The 15,644-nt window shown below is 40.3% G+C and overlaps 1 protein-coding gene across 3 annotated transcripts in view; it reads right to left on the bottom strand.

Moving 5' to 3' along the window:
* EDARADD (EDAR associated via death domain) overlaps positions 1-15,644 on the bottom strand; it is a 75,094-nt gene that overhangs the window by 35,540 nt on the left and 23,910 nt on the right. For all 3 annotated transcript variants that reach the window (XM_058669390.1, XM_058669389.1, XM_058669391.1), the window contains exons 3-4: positions 14,330-14,369; positions 8,973-9,031 (exon numbers count right to left, since the gene is read on the bottom strand). In XM_058669390.1, the coding sequence (XP_058525373.1) occupies positions 8,973-9,031; positions 14,330-14,369 (99 nt within the window). The remainder of the gene's footprint in view (positions 1-8,972; positions 9,032-14,329; positions 14,370-15,644) is intronic.

Below are 15,644 nucleotides of genomic sequence, written 5' to 3'. Positions count from 1 at the left end.
CCCCACAAAAGAGCAACAAAAGCCTTTGCCAGCCACACAATCAACTGAGGAAGACTGAGGAAATGTGGGATAAAGAATTTTAAAAACTCTTTATAAAACTTCCTAACAACATCGAGAAGCACATACAGGAGTTCAAGAAAATAGCAACACTGAAACAAAATCGAATCAAATTATTAGAAATAAAGGATACAATGGGGCAAATTAAAAATTCAGTGTAAAGCCTCAATAATAGAATAAGTGAGGCAGAAGAAAGAATCACAGAATTGGAAGATACTTCCAGCAACAATGGGGATAAAATAAAAAGGCTGGAAGAGAAACCGAGTCAAACAAAAAAAAGTATTCAAGAATTAAGGGACACTATCAAACGACCAAAATAAGAGTTGTGGGAGTTCCAGAAGGCTCAGAAAGAGAATCTGGGTTTAAAAATGTACTCAATGAAATAATAAAGGAAAACTTTCCTAATCTGGAGAAAAAAATTAGAAACAAAATGCAGGAGGTGTACAGAATTCCCAATAGGTTTGACCAAAACTGATTTTCACCATAACACATGATAATCAAGCTTTCTTCAGTTAAATGCAAGGAAAAGATCCTTAAATATTTATGAGGAAAAAATCAATTAACATATAGAGGAACCCCAATCAGTTTTACTGCTGACCTCTCAAAGGAAACTCTACAGGCCAGAAGAGAATGGAGTGACATATTCCAGATTCTAAAAGGAAAAAATTTGTCAGCCCAGAATAATGTACCCAGCAAAGCTTTCCTTTATCTTTGAAAATGAAAGAAAATTATTCCATAGTAAAGAAAAGCTCAAAAAAGTTGCCTCTTTCAGACTTGCCCTACAAATGATATTTAAATATGTTCTATTGACAGAGAAAAGGAATAGCATCTGCCAAAACCAAAGGCAAATGTGGAAAAGGTCTCAATATAATAACAACGGAAGACTAAATCAAACAATGAACAACACATTGCTAAAATGACAGGACTAAATTACTACTGACTGATAGCAACACTGACTGTAAATGGCTTAAATTTATTAATCCAACATCATAGATTAGCAGATTAGACCCAAAAATAAAACCCACCTAACTGTTGCCTACAAGGAGACACATCTCGCCAACAAAGATAAGCAGAAACTGAAAGGATGGAAAAAGATATTCCAGGATAATGAAAAAGAAAACAAGCTGGTGTGGCCATTCTTGTATCAGATAATATATTAAGAGATGATAAAGGACATAATGATCAAAGGATCCATTCGGCAAGAAGAGATCGTCTGAATAGTTTCTTATGATGTTTTCTTTTTTATTTCTAATTTTACATGGTTTTTCTCTCTTGCTTTGCCTTGCTAGACTGGCTAAAAGTTTGTTTTGTTCATCTTTTTAAAAAATGGCTCTTTCTTGTTGCAATTTGTAGTTTTTTAAATTTCAATTCCATTTATTTTTGCAGTGGTTTTTATCATTTCTTGCTTCCTGTTTATTTTTTCTTTTCTAATAAGTCCTTGAGATGCATTGTTAGGTAATTTATTTGTGATAGTTCTATTTTCTGCAAGCACTTGATGTTATATATAAATGTCTCTCTCAATAATGTTTTTGCTACATCTCATGAATTTTCATATTTTAAATTTTCATTTCTTTTTTTATAACAGATTTTTTTTTAAGATTTATTCATTTTATTACAGCCAGATATACACAGAGGAGAAGAGACAGAGAGGAAGATCTTCCATCCGGTGATTCACTCCCCAAGTGAGCCACAAAGGGCTGATGCGCGCTGATCCGAATTATCTTGGGCCCGGCGGCGTGGCCTAGCGGCTAAAGTCCTCGCCTTGAAAGCCCCGGGATCCCATATGGGCGCTGGTTCTAATCCCGGCAGCTCCACTTCCCACCCAGCTCCCTGCTTGTGGCCTGGGAAGGTAGTTGAGGACGGCCCAATGCATTGGGACCCTGCACCTGCGTGGGAGACCCGGAGGAGGTTCCAGGTTCCCGGCTTCGGATCGGCGCGCATCGGCCCGTTGCGGTTCACTTGGGGAGTGAATCATCGGATGGAAGATCTTCCTCTCTGTCTCTCCTCCTCTCTGTATATCTGGCTGTAATAAAATAAATAAAAATCTTTAAAAAAAAATTTTTTTTTTCATTTCTTAAAAAACATTTTATTTTATTAATTTATTCAGTGACACATTGCTCATTCGGTAGCATGTTATTTAACTTCATGTTGTTATAAATTTTCTACTTTCTTCCTGTTGTTGATTTTGTTTTATGGCTTTTCATTTAAGGGGATGTATAGTAACTGTGTAATGGAAAATGTCATGTCCAAATATGAAGACACAATGCAGTATGCATCTCTATTCCCAAATCAAAGAGGGACTCCTAATGAAACTGTTAAATATGTCTTGACAATAGGATGATGGAGTCTGCCATTGTCCATACCTACAACGTCAAGATCAACTTAAGTAGCAGAATGATGTACTTGCGACTGTTTATGAAGAACTATACTATTATTCATAATATAGGGAAAATCAGTGAGCAGGAGGGGATCTGGGAAGGGGGTCAAGGAAATCCCAGAACCTATTTAAATGTATCATAAAAATTACTTTAAAAAACAGAAGTAGAAGACAAAACAGAAAAAATAAAATTTCATGCCAAGATTCAAGAGGCATAATGGCTGATTAAAAAAGGAAAATTTGAATACTGATTTCACCCAATTTCAAGACATAAGTAATATAAAGATACAGTGATTAAGACAGTGAAGGACTGTCAAAGACCACACAAACAGATCAATAGAAAAAATAAAAAGCCTGCAATTATACCTTACACCTCAATGGATAACAGGCCTACATATGAAATGCAGAACTATAAAATTCTTAGAAGATAACATAGGAAAATACATAGAAACATACGTATGCTAATGACTTTCAGGATGAAAAAACAAAATCACAATATATTAAAAAAAAAAGAATTGATAGGGGCTGGTATAACAGGTGAAACATCCACCTGAAGGATGGGCATCCCATATGGATGCTGATTACAGTCTGGGCTATTCCACTCCCATCCAGCTCTCTGCTAATGTTGCCTGAAAAACAGCAGAGGATGGTTCAAAGCCTTGGGACCCGATACCCACTTGGGAGACTCAGAAGAAGTTCCTGGTTCCTGGCTTTGGATAGGCTCACCTCCGGCCAATGCAGCCATTTAGGGAGTGAACAAGTTGATGGAAGATATTTGTCTCTCCTTCTCTCGATAAAATTTGTATTTATTTTTATTGGAAAGATTCACAGAAAGAAGGAGAGACAGAGAGGAAGACCTTCCATTCACTGGTTCACGCCCCAAGAGGCAGCAACAGAGCTGAGCTGATCCAAAGCCAAGAAGAGCTTCTTCCGGGTCTCCCACATGTGTGCAGGGTGCCAAGGCTTTGGGCCATCCTCTGCTGCTTTCCCAGGCCATAAGCAGGGTGCTGGATGGGAAGTGGAGCAGCTGGGATATGAACCAGTGCCCCATGTGGTGTCCCAGGCATGCAAGGAGAGGATTTAGACACTAAGCTACTGTACCGAGCCCCTCTTGTAAATCAGATCTGCCTTTCCAACACAAATTAAACCAATCTTAAAACAAAACAAAACAAAAAAATGATAATCTGCCAACCAGATAGTTCTCAGGATGGAAGAGGACATGAAGTCTGCTTGATCCAGATCATGCGTTTACTTTTCCTTTGTCTAGATAAGTCGTTTTTCTGGTTTTGAAGCGGTCCTGCCATGGATCCCATCACCAAGTAGGATCATCAAACCTTCCCTTCCCTTTTGTTTCAGGGCTTGTCAGACATTCAGTTTTCCCCTTCTCTCTCAAAATGTTGTATAATTCTCATTCCAATTTTCTTATGGGTTGAATCACATCTCTGACACATTCACATTGCTTCTTAAACCCTAGGGCTTAAGAATGTGACTCTGTTGAAAATAGAGTCCTTGTATGGATACTCAGGTTACCTCTAAATAGAGTCACTAGAGTGGGCACTAAATTAACATAACAGGAGTCTTCATGATATAAGGGGAGATTTAGACACAGAGATGGATTCACATGTATGAAGACTTGGAGAAGAAATTCCTGCGGGTGGCATTTAGCCTAGAGGCAAACACACCAGTGAAGATACCTGTGTCCCACATCTCAGTAGCTGGGTTCAATTCCCAGTTCCATCTTCTGTATACAGCTTCTTGCTAATGCAGACCTTGAGAGAACACAGCAGTGATGGCTAACTAATTGGGTCTCAATCACCCACATGGGAGACAGGACTGAGTTCCCAGTTGCTGGCTTCCAGCTGGCCTAACTCCAGCTGTTGCAAGCATCTGGGGAGTGAAGTAGGAGATGGGGGTGCTGGTGTTCTCTCTCGCCCCAGTCACACTCCCTTCTCCAGAGTCTTTTCTGACACCATTCCACCCACAGACTTTCAAACACATATCCTAGAAGCATCATGTTGCCAGTGACCACAACAGCAGTATGACCAGGAAGAAATCAGATGGCAAGATCCAAGAGGAAATTGGCTAACATGCTTATGAAATATTAAATTTAAACAATAGCATATCAAATATAAACTTGCTTGCAAAGTTTTTATAATTATGCATATAAATTGTCAAAGAAGACATCAAAGTGACAAAATAGTTTATATTAAAGTGGTGGAATTAAGGGCCTCACATGATGGCTCAATGGCTAAATCCTCACACTGCAAGCATCAGGATCCCATATGAACATAGGGTCACATCCCAGCTGCTGCACTTCCCATCCAGCTCCCTGCCTGTGGCCTGGGAAAGCTGTAGAGGATGGCTCAAAGCCTTGGTACCCTGCACCCATGTGGGAGACCTGGGGGAGGCTCCTGGCTCTGGGCTTTGCATCTGCTCAGCTCTGGCTGTTGTGGTCATTTGGGAAGAGAGCCAACAAAAGAAAGATCTTTCTGTCTCTCATTCCTTCTGTAAATTTGATCTGTTTTTCCAATAAAAATAAGTAAGTCATTAAAAAAAAGTGGTGGAATTGTGGATACATTTTTCTATTTTTCTAGATCTTAAATTTTATTTAGTGTGATTATTTTAGATAAACATCTTATTTTAGAAAACTTTCAGATTTAGAAAAACTTCAGAAGAGGTCACAGAGTTCCCATATACCCTACATTTATCTTACATTTGGATGATGCTTTTGTCACAACTAAATAAATGAGCCATTCAACTAAGATGACTGCTAAAAGAAACTGCTTTTGTAAATCCAAAAACAACACAGAGGAAAATCTTATTCTTTCCATGCATTTCTTTAAAAAAATATTTATTTTATTTTTATTGGAAAGGCAGATATACAGAAAAAAGGAGAGACAGAGAGGAAGAGCTTCCGTTCGTTGATTCACTCCCCAAGCAGCTGCAATGGCCAGAGCTGCAGCAATCTGAAGCCAGGAACCTGGAGCCTGTTCTGGGTCTCCCACATGGGTGCAGGGTCTCAAAGCCTTGGATCGTCCTTGACTGCTTTCCCAGGCCACAAGCAGTGAGTTAGATGGGAAGCAAGGCTGCCAGGATTAGAACTTGCACCCACATGGGATCCCGGTATGTGCAAGGTGAGGACTTTAGCCACTAGTTCACCACAATGGACCTTTTCTATGTTTTTCTAACTCCAATTGACATTCTAATATTTGGCATTTCCTATATTTTTAGTATTACTTCAGATTCTTTTGAGCATGGATTCTTGGCTACAAAGTGGAATAAATTTTGCTTTCTCCTGATTTGCATATGCTTGTTTACGTAATTAAAGTAGTTAAAGCCGCACTCCTTGACAACAGTCATAGGAAATGCGTCTTAATGTAAGTATCGTGGAAAACTGTTTAAACACATGAACCATGCCCACATGCTAGAAACTAATTTCGTGTGCACTGCTTTGCCAATGGGTCTGTAAGTGCTCCCTGAAGCCTCCTCTTTCTCATCCCATCCCACCTTTTTTTTTTTTTTTTGGTCTGATACCCAGTCCAAAACTGGTCACACAGCATATATTCATTTAACATTGCTTACAACAAATTGTAGGATTAGGGATAGCTCCAGAAGAGGGAGTATTTATTTTAAATGAATGATAAAATGGAGAATCTTTTATAAAATTTTGCCTGAGCCACACTTTCATTTTTGACACTAGAATGCCACAACCTTCCTCCTGTGAGTGAGTCAAAACAAAAAAGCAGCTGAAATTAAGCTGTGGGTATGAAATTTAGTTTTGAAATGGCAAAAATCACTAAAAAACTAAAATATTTCCAATAATATATTTCTAACTTTCTTTTAATGTCAACTGAAGAAACTGGTGTAAGGTTTTGTAGGTTCTTTGGTTTTTCAAACAGACCATCCCTAATGAGTTTTCTTTGTTCTAGGTTCCAAGTTGGTCTCAAAGAATCCTTCTGGGTATCTAGCAGTTAGAACAATCTGATAAAGTATACAAAGAAATAATCAACTGAGGTTGCTGGCTTACAGAGCTGCATTTTACAGAAATATAAGACGTTTTGTTTTAAAATAGAACTTTAAAAATCTCAGTAAGTCGCCTTTTTGTAACTGATAAATCTAATTCCATTTTTTCAGGGAAGTCTTTACTTATAATACTTAAGTTGAGAAAAATGCTGAACACTGTCCTAACATATATTTTATCTCTAATATTTGTTGCCTTTGTTCAGCCTTTATTACTTCATTTATTTTTTAATTGATCTATTTATTTATTTTTATGATACAGTTCCAAAGGCTCAGGGATTTCTCTTCCCCCAACCCAATGATTTTCCCTATTTTATTACATAATAGGCATTTTATTACAATAATATAGTCCTTCAAAAACAGTCATAAGTCCATTAATCTGCTATTTAAGTGTATCCTGACATTGTAGGTATGGACAATGGCAGAAAATCCAGCACCCTATTATCTAGAGATATTTAACAATTTTGTTGGGAGTCCATCTTTGTTTCTGGAGTAGTGATGCAAACTGCAGTGTATCGTCACATCTCATACGATAGTCTCTATTACACAGTTCCTCTAGATGACTATATGCACCTGCATATTTACCTATACATCAATTGATTTTGTATTTTGCATGAAGGTTGCCTTATATCAGAGAGAACATACGATATTTGTCCTTTTGAGATTGACTGATTTCACTGAGCTTAATGGTCTCTAATTGGGACCATTTTGTTGCAAATGTTATAATTTCATTATTTTTAATGGCTGAGTAGTATTCCATGGAGCAGATTTACCACAGCTTCTTCATTCACTCCTCTTTTGACAGGCATCTGGGTTGTTCTTATGTCTTGCTATTGTAGATTATGCTGCTGTAACTACAGGATTACAGCTCCCTTTCTCATATGGAGAGTTCATTTTCTTTGGATATACTCCCAGAAGTAGGATAACTGGGTCATACGGCAGGTCAATTTTCAGTTCTCTTAGCACTCTCCATACTGACTTCCTGCACCACATGGCAGACTCAGAGGGAAAAGGGTCTCAAGGTTTTGAGCCATCTTCTGCTGCTTTCCCAGGCCATAAGTAGGAAGCTGAATTGGAGGTCAAGCATCCAGGACATGTACCGGAAACCCTATGGGATCACAGCACTTGCAAAGAGAGGATTGGTTAAGTGAGCCACTGTGCCAGGCTTATGGAAATGAAACTTTGTTAAAAAAAAATTAAGGAATCCAAGAAGAGAAAAGTTTATTGGGACAAGCAGCATTGTGGCATATCAGATGAAGCCTTGGCATGTAGCGCTGACAATCCAGCTCCCTGATAATGACCCTGGGAAAACAGTAGAATATAGTCTAAGGCCTTGGACTCCTGCCACCCACATGAAACCTGGGAGAAGCTTCTGGCTCCTGGCTTTGGACTGGCCCAGCCCCAGCCACTATGGCCATCTAGAGAGTGAACCAGTGGGTGGAAACTCTCTCTATATATTCATCTATTCTCTCTCAAATAGATAAGTAAACAAAGAAAAGTTTATATTTTCAGTTCATTAAAATATTTCCATTTAGTCATTGCAGACGTCAACAATCAGATTTTAACCAGAAGGATAATGGTAATGGTGAGGTTCACAGAAAATCTGATACTCAAACTCATGACTGAACATCTGTTTCACCCTCCACCCAAACAAAATCACCGTTGACATTTTCAAGAGAGGTATGCCTTACCATAACTAGCTACTTCATCAACCGTGTCTAACTGCTTTATTATTAAATATTGACTACAGACCGATGTTTTCAAAATAAAACTAAACAAAACTTGTTAAAAACTAACTTGAGATGGTGGCAGGAACAGGTACAAACCAGCCAAACTTGAGACAAGACTTGCTTTTCCTGAGTTGGTTAAAGCTTGGCAAACAGTTGAGCAGATGTAATGTACTGTGCAGTGTTGCTAATGGGCTCTGAGAGCAGAAATGGACTGGACAATACAAGAAGTCATCGGAAGCACAGAATGACCCAAAAAAAGATTCTAAAAGGATGGACATCAAAAGATAAACAGTGGAATAACAAGTTTGGGGGTTAGTTTTTTGCACGGTTTGATCTATAAAAATGGTAAACCTTTTATAATAAAACACAACAAACATTTGGTTTTGGGGTAAAAACATTTGGAAGTTCAACTTGTGGTATCTGAAAAAAGCAAGAGTTTTACAAACCACCAGAGAAACATGTATGGCCCAGTTCTGTTGCATTTTAAAACAAATTTTTCTCTACCCTGTTCCAGCATCAAAAAAGCCATAAATCACACAAGAGAGAATATGACCTTCTAACTAGCATTGACTTTTCTGGTCTTACTCAACAAATGAATATGTCAAACTATGGAGTAAAGCTGTAACACTTATTAGAAGGAGTTACTTACAAAATTATCTTCAAATTTATTTTAATATCTAGAAATCCTGTATTTTCATTCTTTTAACCTGTATAAGATTATCTATAAATATTGTGTTGGTGGATTATCATGGGCCTAAGAGTCAACAAATAATTGGAATCATTCTTACCTGATGCTGCTCATCAGAGCTTGCCGGGCAGTTCAGAAGAACTGTATCACACTCCTCAGCTAGAGATTGAAAAGAAAACACACAAAATTTGATGAAGAAAACACACTTTGTGGAGTCAGACCTAAATTTAGGCAGCCTGGACACCAAGTAAAATCTGGAGGGCCTTGGATTGCCAAACCACTCTTTGGGAAGATAAGCTCCTCTAGCTGAGTCAAGTTTCTGATTCAGGAAAAAGCAAAATCCTGCTTAGCTTTGAGTGTAAGGTTTCAGTTTCAAACCAACCAACCATATCCTGTTCTCAGGTAAGGGGATCGAGGGACACTCAACCTTTTTGATTCTACAAAGTTTGCCTCCACAACCCCTGGCTATTCACTTTGTCTTCAAGTACAACTATGATCTTATACTGTGTGCACCGCCCTACATTGGGATATGAATGTAGGTGACTCAAAAGCTGCTACTGATTTCTTCACCCCAGTGTAACTGGATGCCACATGTTTGAATGTTGCCCTAAGATAATGGGATTCCTCCCTCAATAACAGTCTGGGTCTGGCATTGTGGCACAGCATGTAAAGCCACCACCCGCAACATCAACAATCCTATATGGGCACCCGCTGAAATTTCAGCTGCTCCCCTTCTGATCCAGCTTCCCGCTAAAGGCCTGAGAAAAGCAATGAAAGATGGCCCAAGTATTTGGTCCCTCCCATGCATGTGGAAAACTTGGATGAAGCGCCTGGCTCTTGGTTTCAGCTTGACTGAGCTCTAGTCATAATGGCCCTAAGAGGAGTGAATCAGCAAATGGAAGACATCTCTGTTTCTCCTCCTCTCTTTCTGCTCTCCCCGCCCCCCCCCCCCAACTATAACTCTGTATTTCAAAATAATCTGTTAAAAACCATTTCTGTTAAAAAAATTTAGTTTTTGAAATATTTATTCATTTCTTTTGAAAGTCAGAGAAATGGCAGCTTAACTTGCTGTGCCATAATGCCAACCACAAAGAATACAAATGTTGAGAACTATTTAACATAAGGAAATTGTTAAGGCTAATTTCAAATGATTCATTTTAAAAGTTCCCCTCAAATTCACTTCAAATCTGTATTTAATCTAAGTACTGAATTCACTTTTAAGTCTATAAATTAGTTTCCTTATGAATCCATTTGGATTTTCTTCCGCTAAAAACAAATGGGAAAATGACTATAAGCATCTAATAATGCTAGTAATTGTATTAGAGATGCTAAGGAAAAATGCTAGCTGACATTACATTGCTATATGATTGAATGCTAATGCTGGAGTACTCCTTAAAACTCCTGATCATAGATCATTCAAATGTAAAATGATGTATCAATTTGCAGATAAAATATTATGCACTTAGTAACACTAGCTACCACGGATAAAGATAAGGGGGCCTAAGATACGGTTTTCCAGCCATGATATTTGTAAACACATCAGAAATTTAGTTAAAGCTTTGGAAAGAACAGATTTTAGGAGAAAGCCAACATACTGTAATTGTAATACCCAGCTGCTAGGTAACAATCTTTTCCTTTCAAAACAGGAAATCAGATTCAAGGGTGATAAAAGAAAGATCTTAAGATAGATTCTACCGGACTGCACTGCCAGGGTACTGCAGCATGGTCTTTTTAAGAGCCTTACTCTTTGGTCACTCTGTGTGAAAACGTCTAACAACCTTCCCTCTATTTTTTTTTTCCCCACATCTTTGGCCATTTCCTTCCATCTCTGCCTGCTTGTACAAGTATGCCAAGTACTGTCCTAGGTTCTTCTGCTGATTTATTAGTAACTGAGAGGTAGATGGTAACCTTGCCCTAACCCCACTGCCCATCTGAGGGATGGAGACCCTGAGACCTGCAGTCACCTGCTGAAGTCACTCAGCTGCTAGGCTGAAGTTAGTCCTTGCGGCTTTTTAGGCAGGCTCTAAAGCTGAGGCACACGGATTTATGGGTTCTGTCTGAGATCCACCAAATCCGAATTTGGGGGAAAGTGGGACAAAGAATATGCATTTTCTTTTCTTTTCTTTTCTTTTCTTTTCTTTTCTTTTCTTTTCTTTTCTTTTCTCTTCTCTTCTCTTCTCTTCTCTTCTCTTCTCTTCTCTTCTCTTTCTTTCTTTCTTTCTTTCTTTCTTTCTTTCTTTCATTCTTTCATTCTTCTCTTTTTATTGGAAAGTCAAATCCACAGAAAGAAGGGGACAGACAGGGAAAGATTGTCTTTCAGCTGGCCCACTTCCCAAGTGCCCACAATGGCCGGGGTGGAACTGTTCCGATGCCAGAAGCCTCCTCTGGGTCTCTCATGCGGGTGCAGGATCCCAAGGGTTTGGCGCAACATCCACTGCCTTCCCAGGTCACAAGCAGGGAGCTGGATGGAAAGGGGAGCAGCTGGGACATGAACCAGTGCCTACATGGGATCCTGGAGTATGCAAAGCAAGGATTTAGCCACTGGGTCACCATGCTGGGCTCAGAGTCTACATTCTCAACAAGCTCTCCTGCTGATTCTTCATTGCGCAGCAAAATCTAACAATGACTACCCAGGACTGCCTCTGATCTGTCCATTGCCTGATTTGCCCCTCCCCACTTCTGAAATAGTCTCTGACTGAAGAATCTGGGAGACTTTGAGGCCATTCATGGAGAGAACACAATAGAAGAGAGTTTAGCAGAAACCTCTCCTAGTGCTGCCAGGATCTGGACTTAATCCTGGTCTTGGTTTATTTTCCCTGTACCACTGTCACTCCAGAGGTGTACATAGGAAAGAAGAGGAACAACACTCTAATTGTGTTAAGAGAGGGAGCAGGGAGAAGAGTCTGGGTTTAGAGGGGAAAAAAGGGAGAGGAGGGAGGAGAACCTTGGCTGAGCCCTAAACTTGTCCACACCCTGGAGCTGATCGGGATCTCCCTACCATTAGCCACTACCTAAGAAATGCTAAGTACACCTACCTCATCATGGTGACCAGGAAATCTGGTGACCAGACACCTCCAAACTGGTAAGATCTGACTTCTCTCATGGCCAACATTGTGGCAATTGAATATGCAGTTCAGCTATCACCTGCAGTGCCAGCGTCCCAGACGGGCACCAATGCAATTCCCAGCTGTTCAACAATGAACTAGCCTCCTGTCAATGCACGTGGAAAGTACTGGGGGACCTCCCAAATGCTTGGGTTCCGGTACACATGTGTGGGAGACCCTGAAGAAACACCTGGCTCCTGGCATCTGCCTGACCCAGCCCCAAACACTGCAGACATGTAGGGTAGTAAACCAACAGAATGTCTCCTTCTCCCTCTCTGTAACTCACTTTCGAATAAATTTTTTTTTTTAAAGATCTGCTGCTTCTCCCCGTTTCTCCCCTAACTCCCATCTTGGGTTGTTAGCAGAGTACTAGGTAAACGCTACACTGTGACCAACAACAGCTTGGCCTCCACAAGGGAACACAGTCTTGTAGATTGCTTCACAGGGGAGAATATGAAAGACTATAATTTAGCCACCTGTATGGTCTGCATCATATCTAAGATAAGAGTTTATGGGCTGTGAAAAATGGTTTTCTTGGTTTGTTCTTGATCTTGAAAAAGTATCCTTTACTCCCTGGTCTAGTAATAGAACACTCCTTGTAGTTGGGTAAAAACCACTTCTGGAGCCTGGCACCATGGCATAGTGGCTAAAGTCCTTGCCTTGAACGCCCCGGGATCCCATATGGATGCTGGTTCTAATCCCGGCAGCCCCACTTCCCATCCAACTCCCTGCTTGTGGCCTGGGAAAGCAGTCAAGGATGGTCCAAAGATTTGGGACCCTGTACCTGTGTGGGAGACCTGGAGGAGTTTCCTGGCTCCTGGCTTCAGATCAGCACAGCACTAGCCATTGCAGCTCACTTGGGGAGTGAATCATCGGACGGAAGACCTTCCTCTCTATCCTCCTCTCCATATATCTGACTGTAATAAAAATAAATAAACCTTAAAAAAAAAGTTTCTGGAACCCAGTAGCCTAGAGGCTAAAATCTTTGGCTTGAACGCACCAGGATCCTATATGGGCACTGGTTCTAATCTCCGCGGCCCCGCTTCCCATCCAGCTCCCTGTCTGTGACCTGGGAAAGCAGCTGAGGATGGCCCAAAGCCTTGGGACCCTGCACCGACATGGAAAACCCAGAAGAGGCTCTGGGCTCCTGGCTTCGGATTGACGCAGCTCCAGTCGTTACAGCCGCTTGAGAGTGAAACAGCAGATGGAAGATCTTCCTCTCTGTCTCTCCTTCTCTCTGTATATCTGACTCTCCAATAAAAAATAACTCTTAAAAAAAACACACACACAAAACACTTCTGTTCCTTCCCCAACCAACTTCAAGGTTCATCTGGCTAACATTATCTACCTTCTAGATCACAACAGTTGGTTCAGGGATGAATATAAGACTGAAACTGTCCCAGTTAGACTTACTCCCTAAAATTGCGTTATTGGTGTGGGAGGAAATGCTCCCTCTTTTTCCGTTGTCCTGAGCAGCACCAGATGAAGCTGGAGGTGCTGGAGACCTTCAATGCCTGAGAATGCAACGAACACACAGGAAGGCAGACAGAGCCACGGGGCAGAACGGTTCAGAACAAGAGCATCATTTAAATGGTCCCTAAATCATGGTTCCCCAAGTATTTTTTTATATTTATCATTTTTATTGGAAAGGCAGATAGACAGAAGACCTTCCATCCATTGGTTCATCCTCAATGGATGATTTTGCAATAAAAAAAAATAAATCTCTAAAAAAAAAGATTTTTTTTTTATTGGAAAATCAGATACATAGAGAAGAGGAGAGACAGAGAGAAATATCTTCCATCCGATGATTCACTCCCAAGCAGCCATAATGGCTGAAGCTGCGCCAATCTGAAGCCAGGAGCCCAGAGCCTCTTCTGGGTCTCCCATGTGGATGCAATGACCCAAAGCCTTGGGCCGTCCTCAACTGCTTTCCCAGGCCACAAGCAGGGAGCTGGATGGGAAATGGGGTTGTTGGGATTAGAACCAGCTCCCATAAGGGGTCCCAGTGTTTGCAGGACTTTAGCCTCTAGGCTGCCGTGCTGGGCCCAGCTCCCCCAACTTTTAAACAGATTTGTGTCAGGTTTCTTTTATTTACAACCCAGAGCCTCTGCCTACCTTTATTTTCTGCATATTAAAAATATCATAAGAATGGAATATACACTTTGTTATGAAATGGCAAAAAATTTCACAGACAATTTAACAAGAACATTCATTTCTGAGATAATCATGTGACAATTCACAAGCTAAATGATCAGCACGTTTCTCAATTTTAAAGAACGAAAAATGACTTGGAATAGTGCTTTGAGACACTAACATAACCACAAGTTCAAGTAATTATATTAACTGTACATACCTTTAGGGAGTCCTGTATCTTGAATGGGATATTTGTCTGACTGTAGAAAATCAATGAAAAAGGAGAGTTATTTTTAAATGCCACAGCCAATTACAAGATCAAAGTGAAAAGAAAGCTCTGTCTTAGGAGACTTCATGAGATTTGAATTTAAAACGTTGGAAGTATTTAGCCCCGGGCAGATCAACTGGTCTCACTCACTGATTGTTTCTATTCTCAATTGATAGGAATGAAGCAAGGCGGACAAGAAGTTCATGTTGAACATGAACGACAATAAGCCTCCCTAACTTCCTGAGCTCTGACCACTAAACCACATTTCCTCTCTTGGCTGCAATGCTGTTCTTCCACAATTTAAAGATAAGGAACATTTCTTATCATGAATTATGGAGGTGGCTCATTTCTTCTCACCATTTCTGGTCACAGGGGCCAATGAGCATGTAGAGGACAGGATTCCAAAGGTAACTGTCCTACTGATTCATAAAGATCTAAAAATCAGGTTAGTAATAATAGATAATTCCTTACTGAGCATAGTATTATTATAGGAAATTCAAAACATCAAATGTTCTTACAATCTCATATTTGCTAATTTGTTCATATTCATTTGCAGGTATCTGATGTTATGAAAAAAATGTTTCAGAGCAAACATTGCAGACAGTCCCTGAAGGTTTCCACGTCAAGAGTGAGACTGAGCTGTTTCCCTCTTCTGTTCCCAAGCCCAGCTCAGCTCCCAGTTTCTATCTATCCCTATCCTACAACCTGAACAGTTACTGCTGTCACTCATGTCTTCCTTTGACAAAGGAGGCAAAGACACAGTGGAGGGGCCAGAGCTATGGCATAGTGAGTAAAGCTGCTATTTGCAGCACTGCCATCCATATAAGCCCTGGTTTGAGTCCCAGCTGCTCCACTTCCAATTCAGCTCCCTGTTAATCCACCGGGGAAAAGCAGTGGAGGATGGCTCAAATACTTGGGTCCCTGTGCCAATGGTGCTTCTGGCTCTTGGCTCTTGGCTTCAGCCTGGCCCAGTCTGGCTGTTGTGGCCATTTAGACAGTGAGTGAATCGGCAGATGGAAGATCTCTCTCTCTCTCTCTCTCTCTCTCTCTCTGCCTATTCTTTTCCCTATGCCTTAAAGGATGAGAGAAAGAACGAAAGAAAACAAAAGAAAAGAAAGAAGGAAAATCAAAGAAATAAAAGCAAAAATAAAGGTTTTTATTTCAACTGCCTTTCCTTGCTGGTTCTTTGAAGCTGGATAGTAAAGGTTGAGAATATCTAGAAACTTCGAACTTCTCTGCATAATAAATGCCTAAATAGAATCAGTCA

Source organism: Ochotona princeps, chromosome 10 (genome assembly GCF_030435755.1).
Source record: "Ochotona princeps isolate mOchPri1 chromosome 10, mOchPri1.hap1, whole genome shotgun sequence".
Taxonomy (NCBI): Eukaryota; Metazoa; Chordata; class Mammalia; order Lagomorpha; family Ochotonidae; genus Ochotona; species Ochotona princeps.
This window is presented reverse-complemented; position numbering and strand designations above follow the sequence as displayed.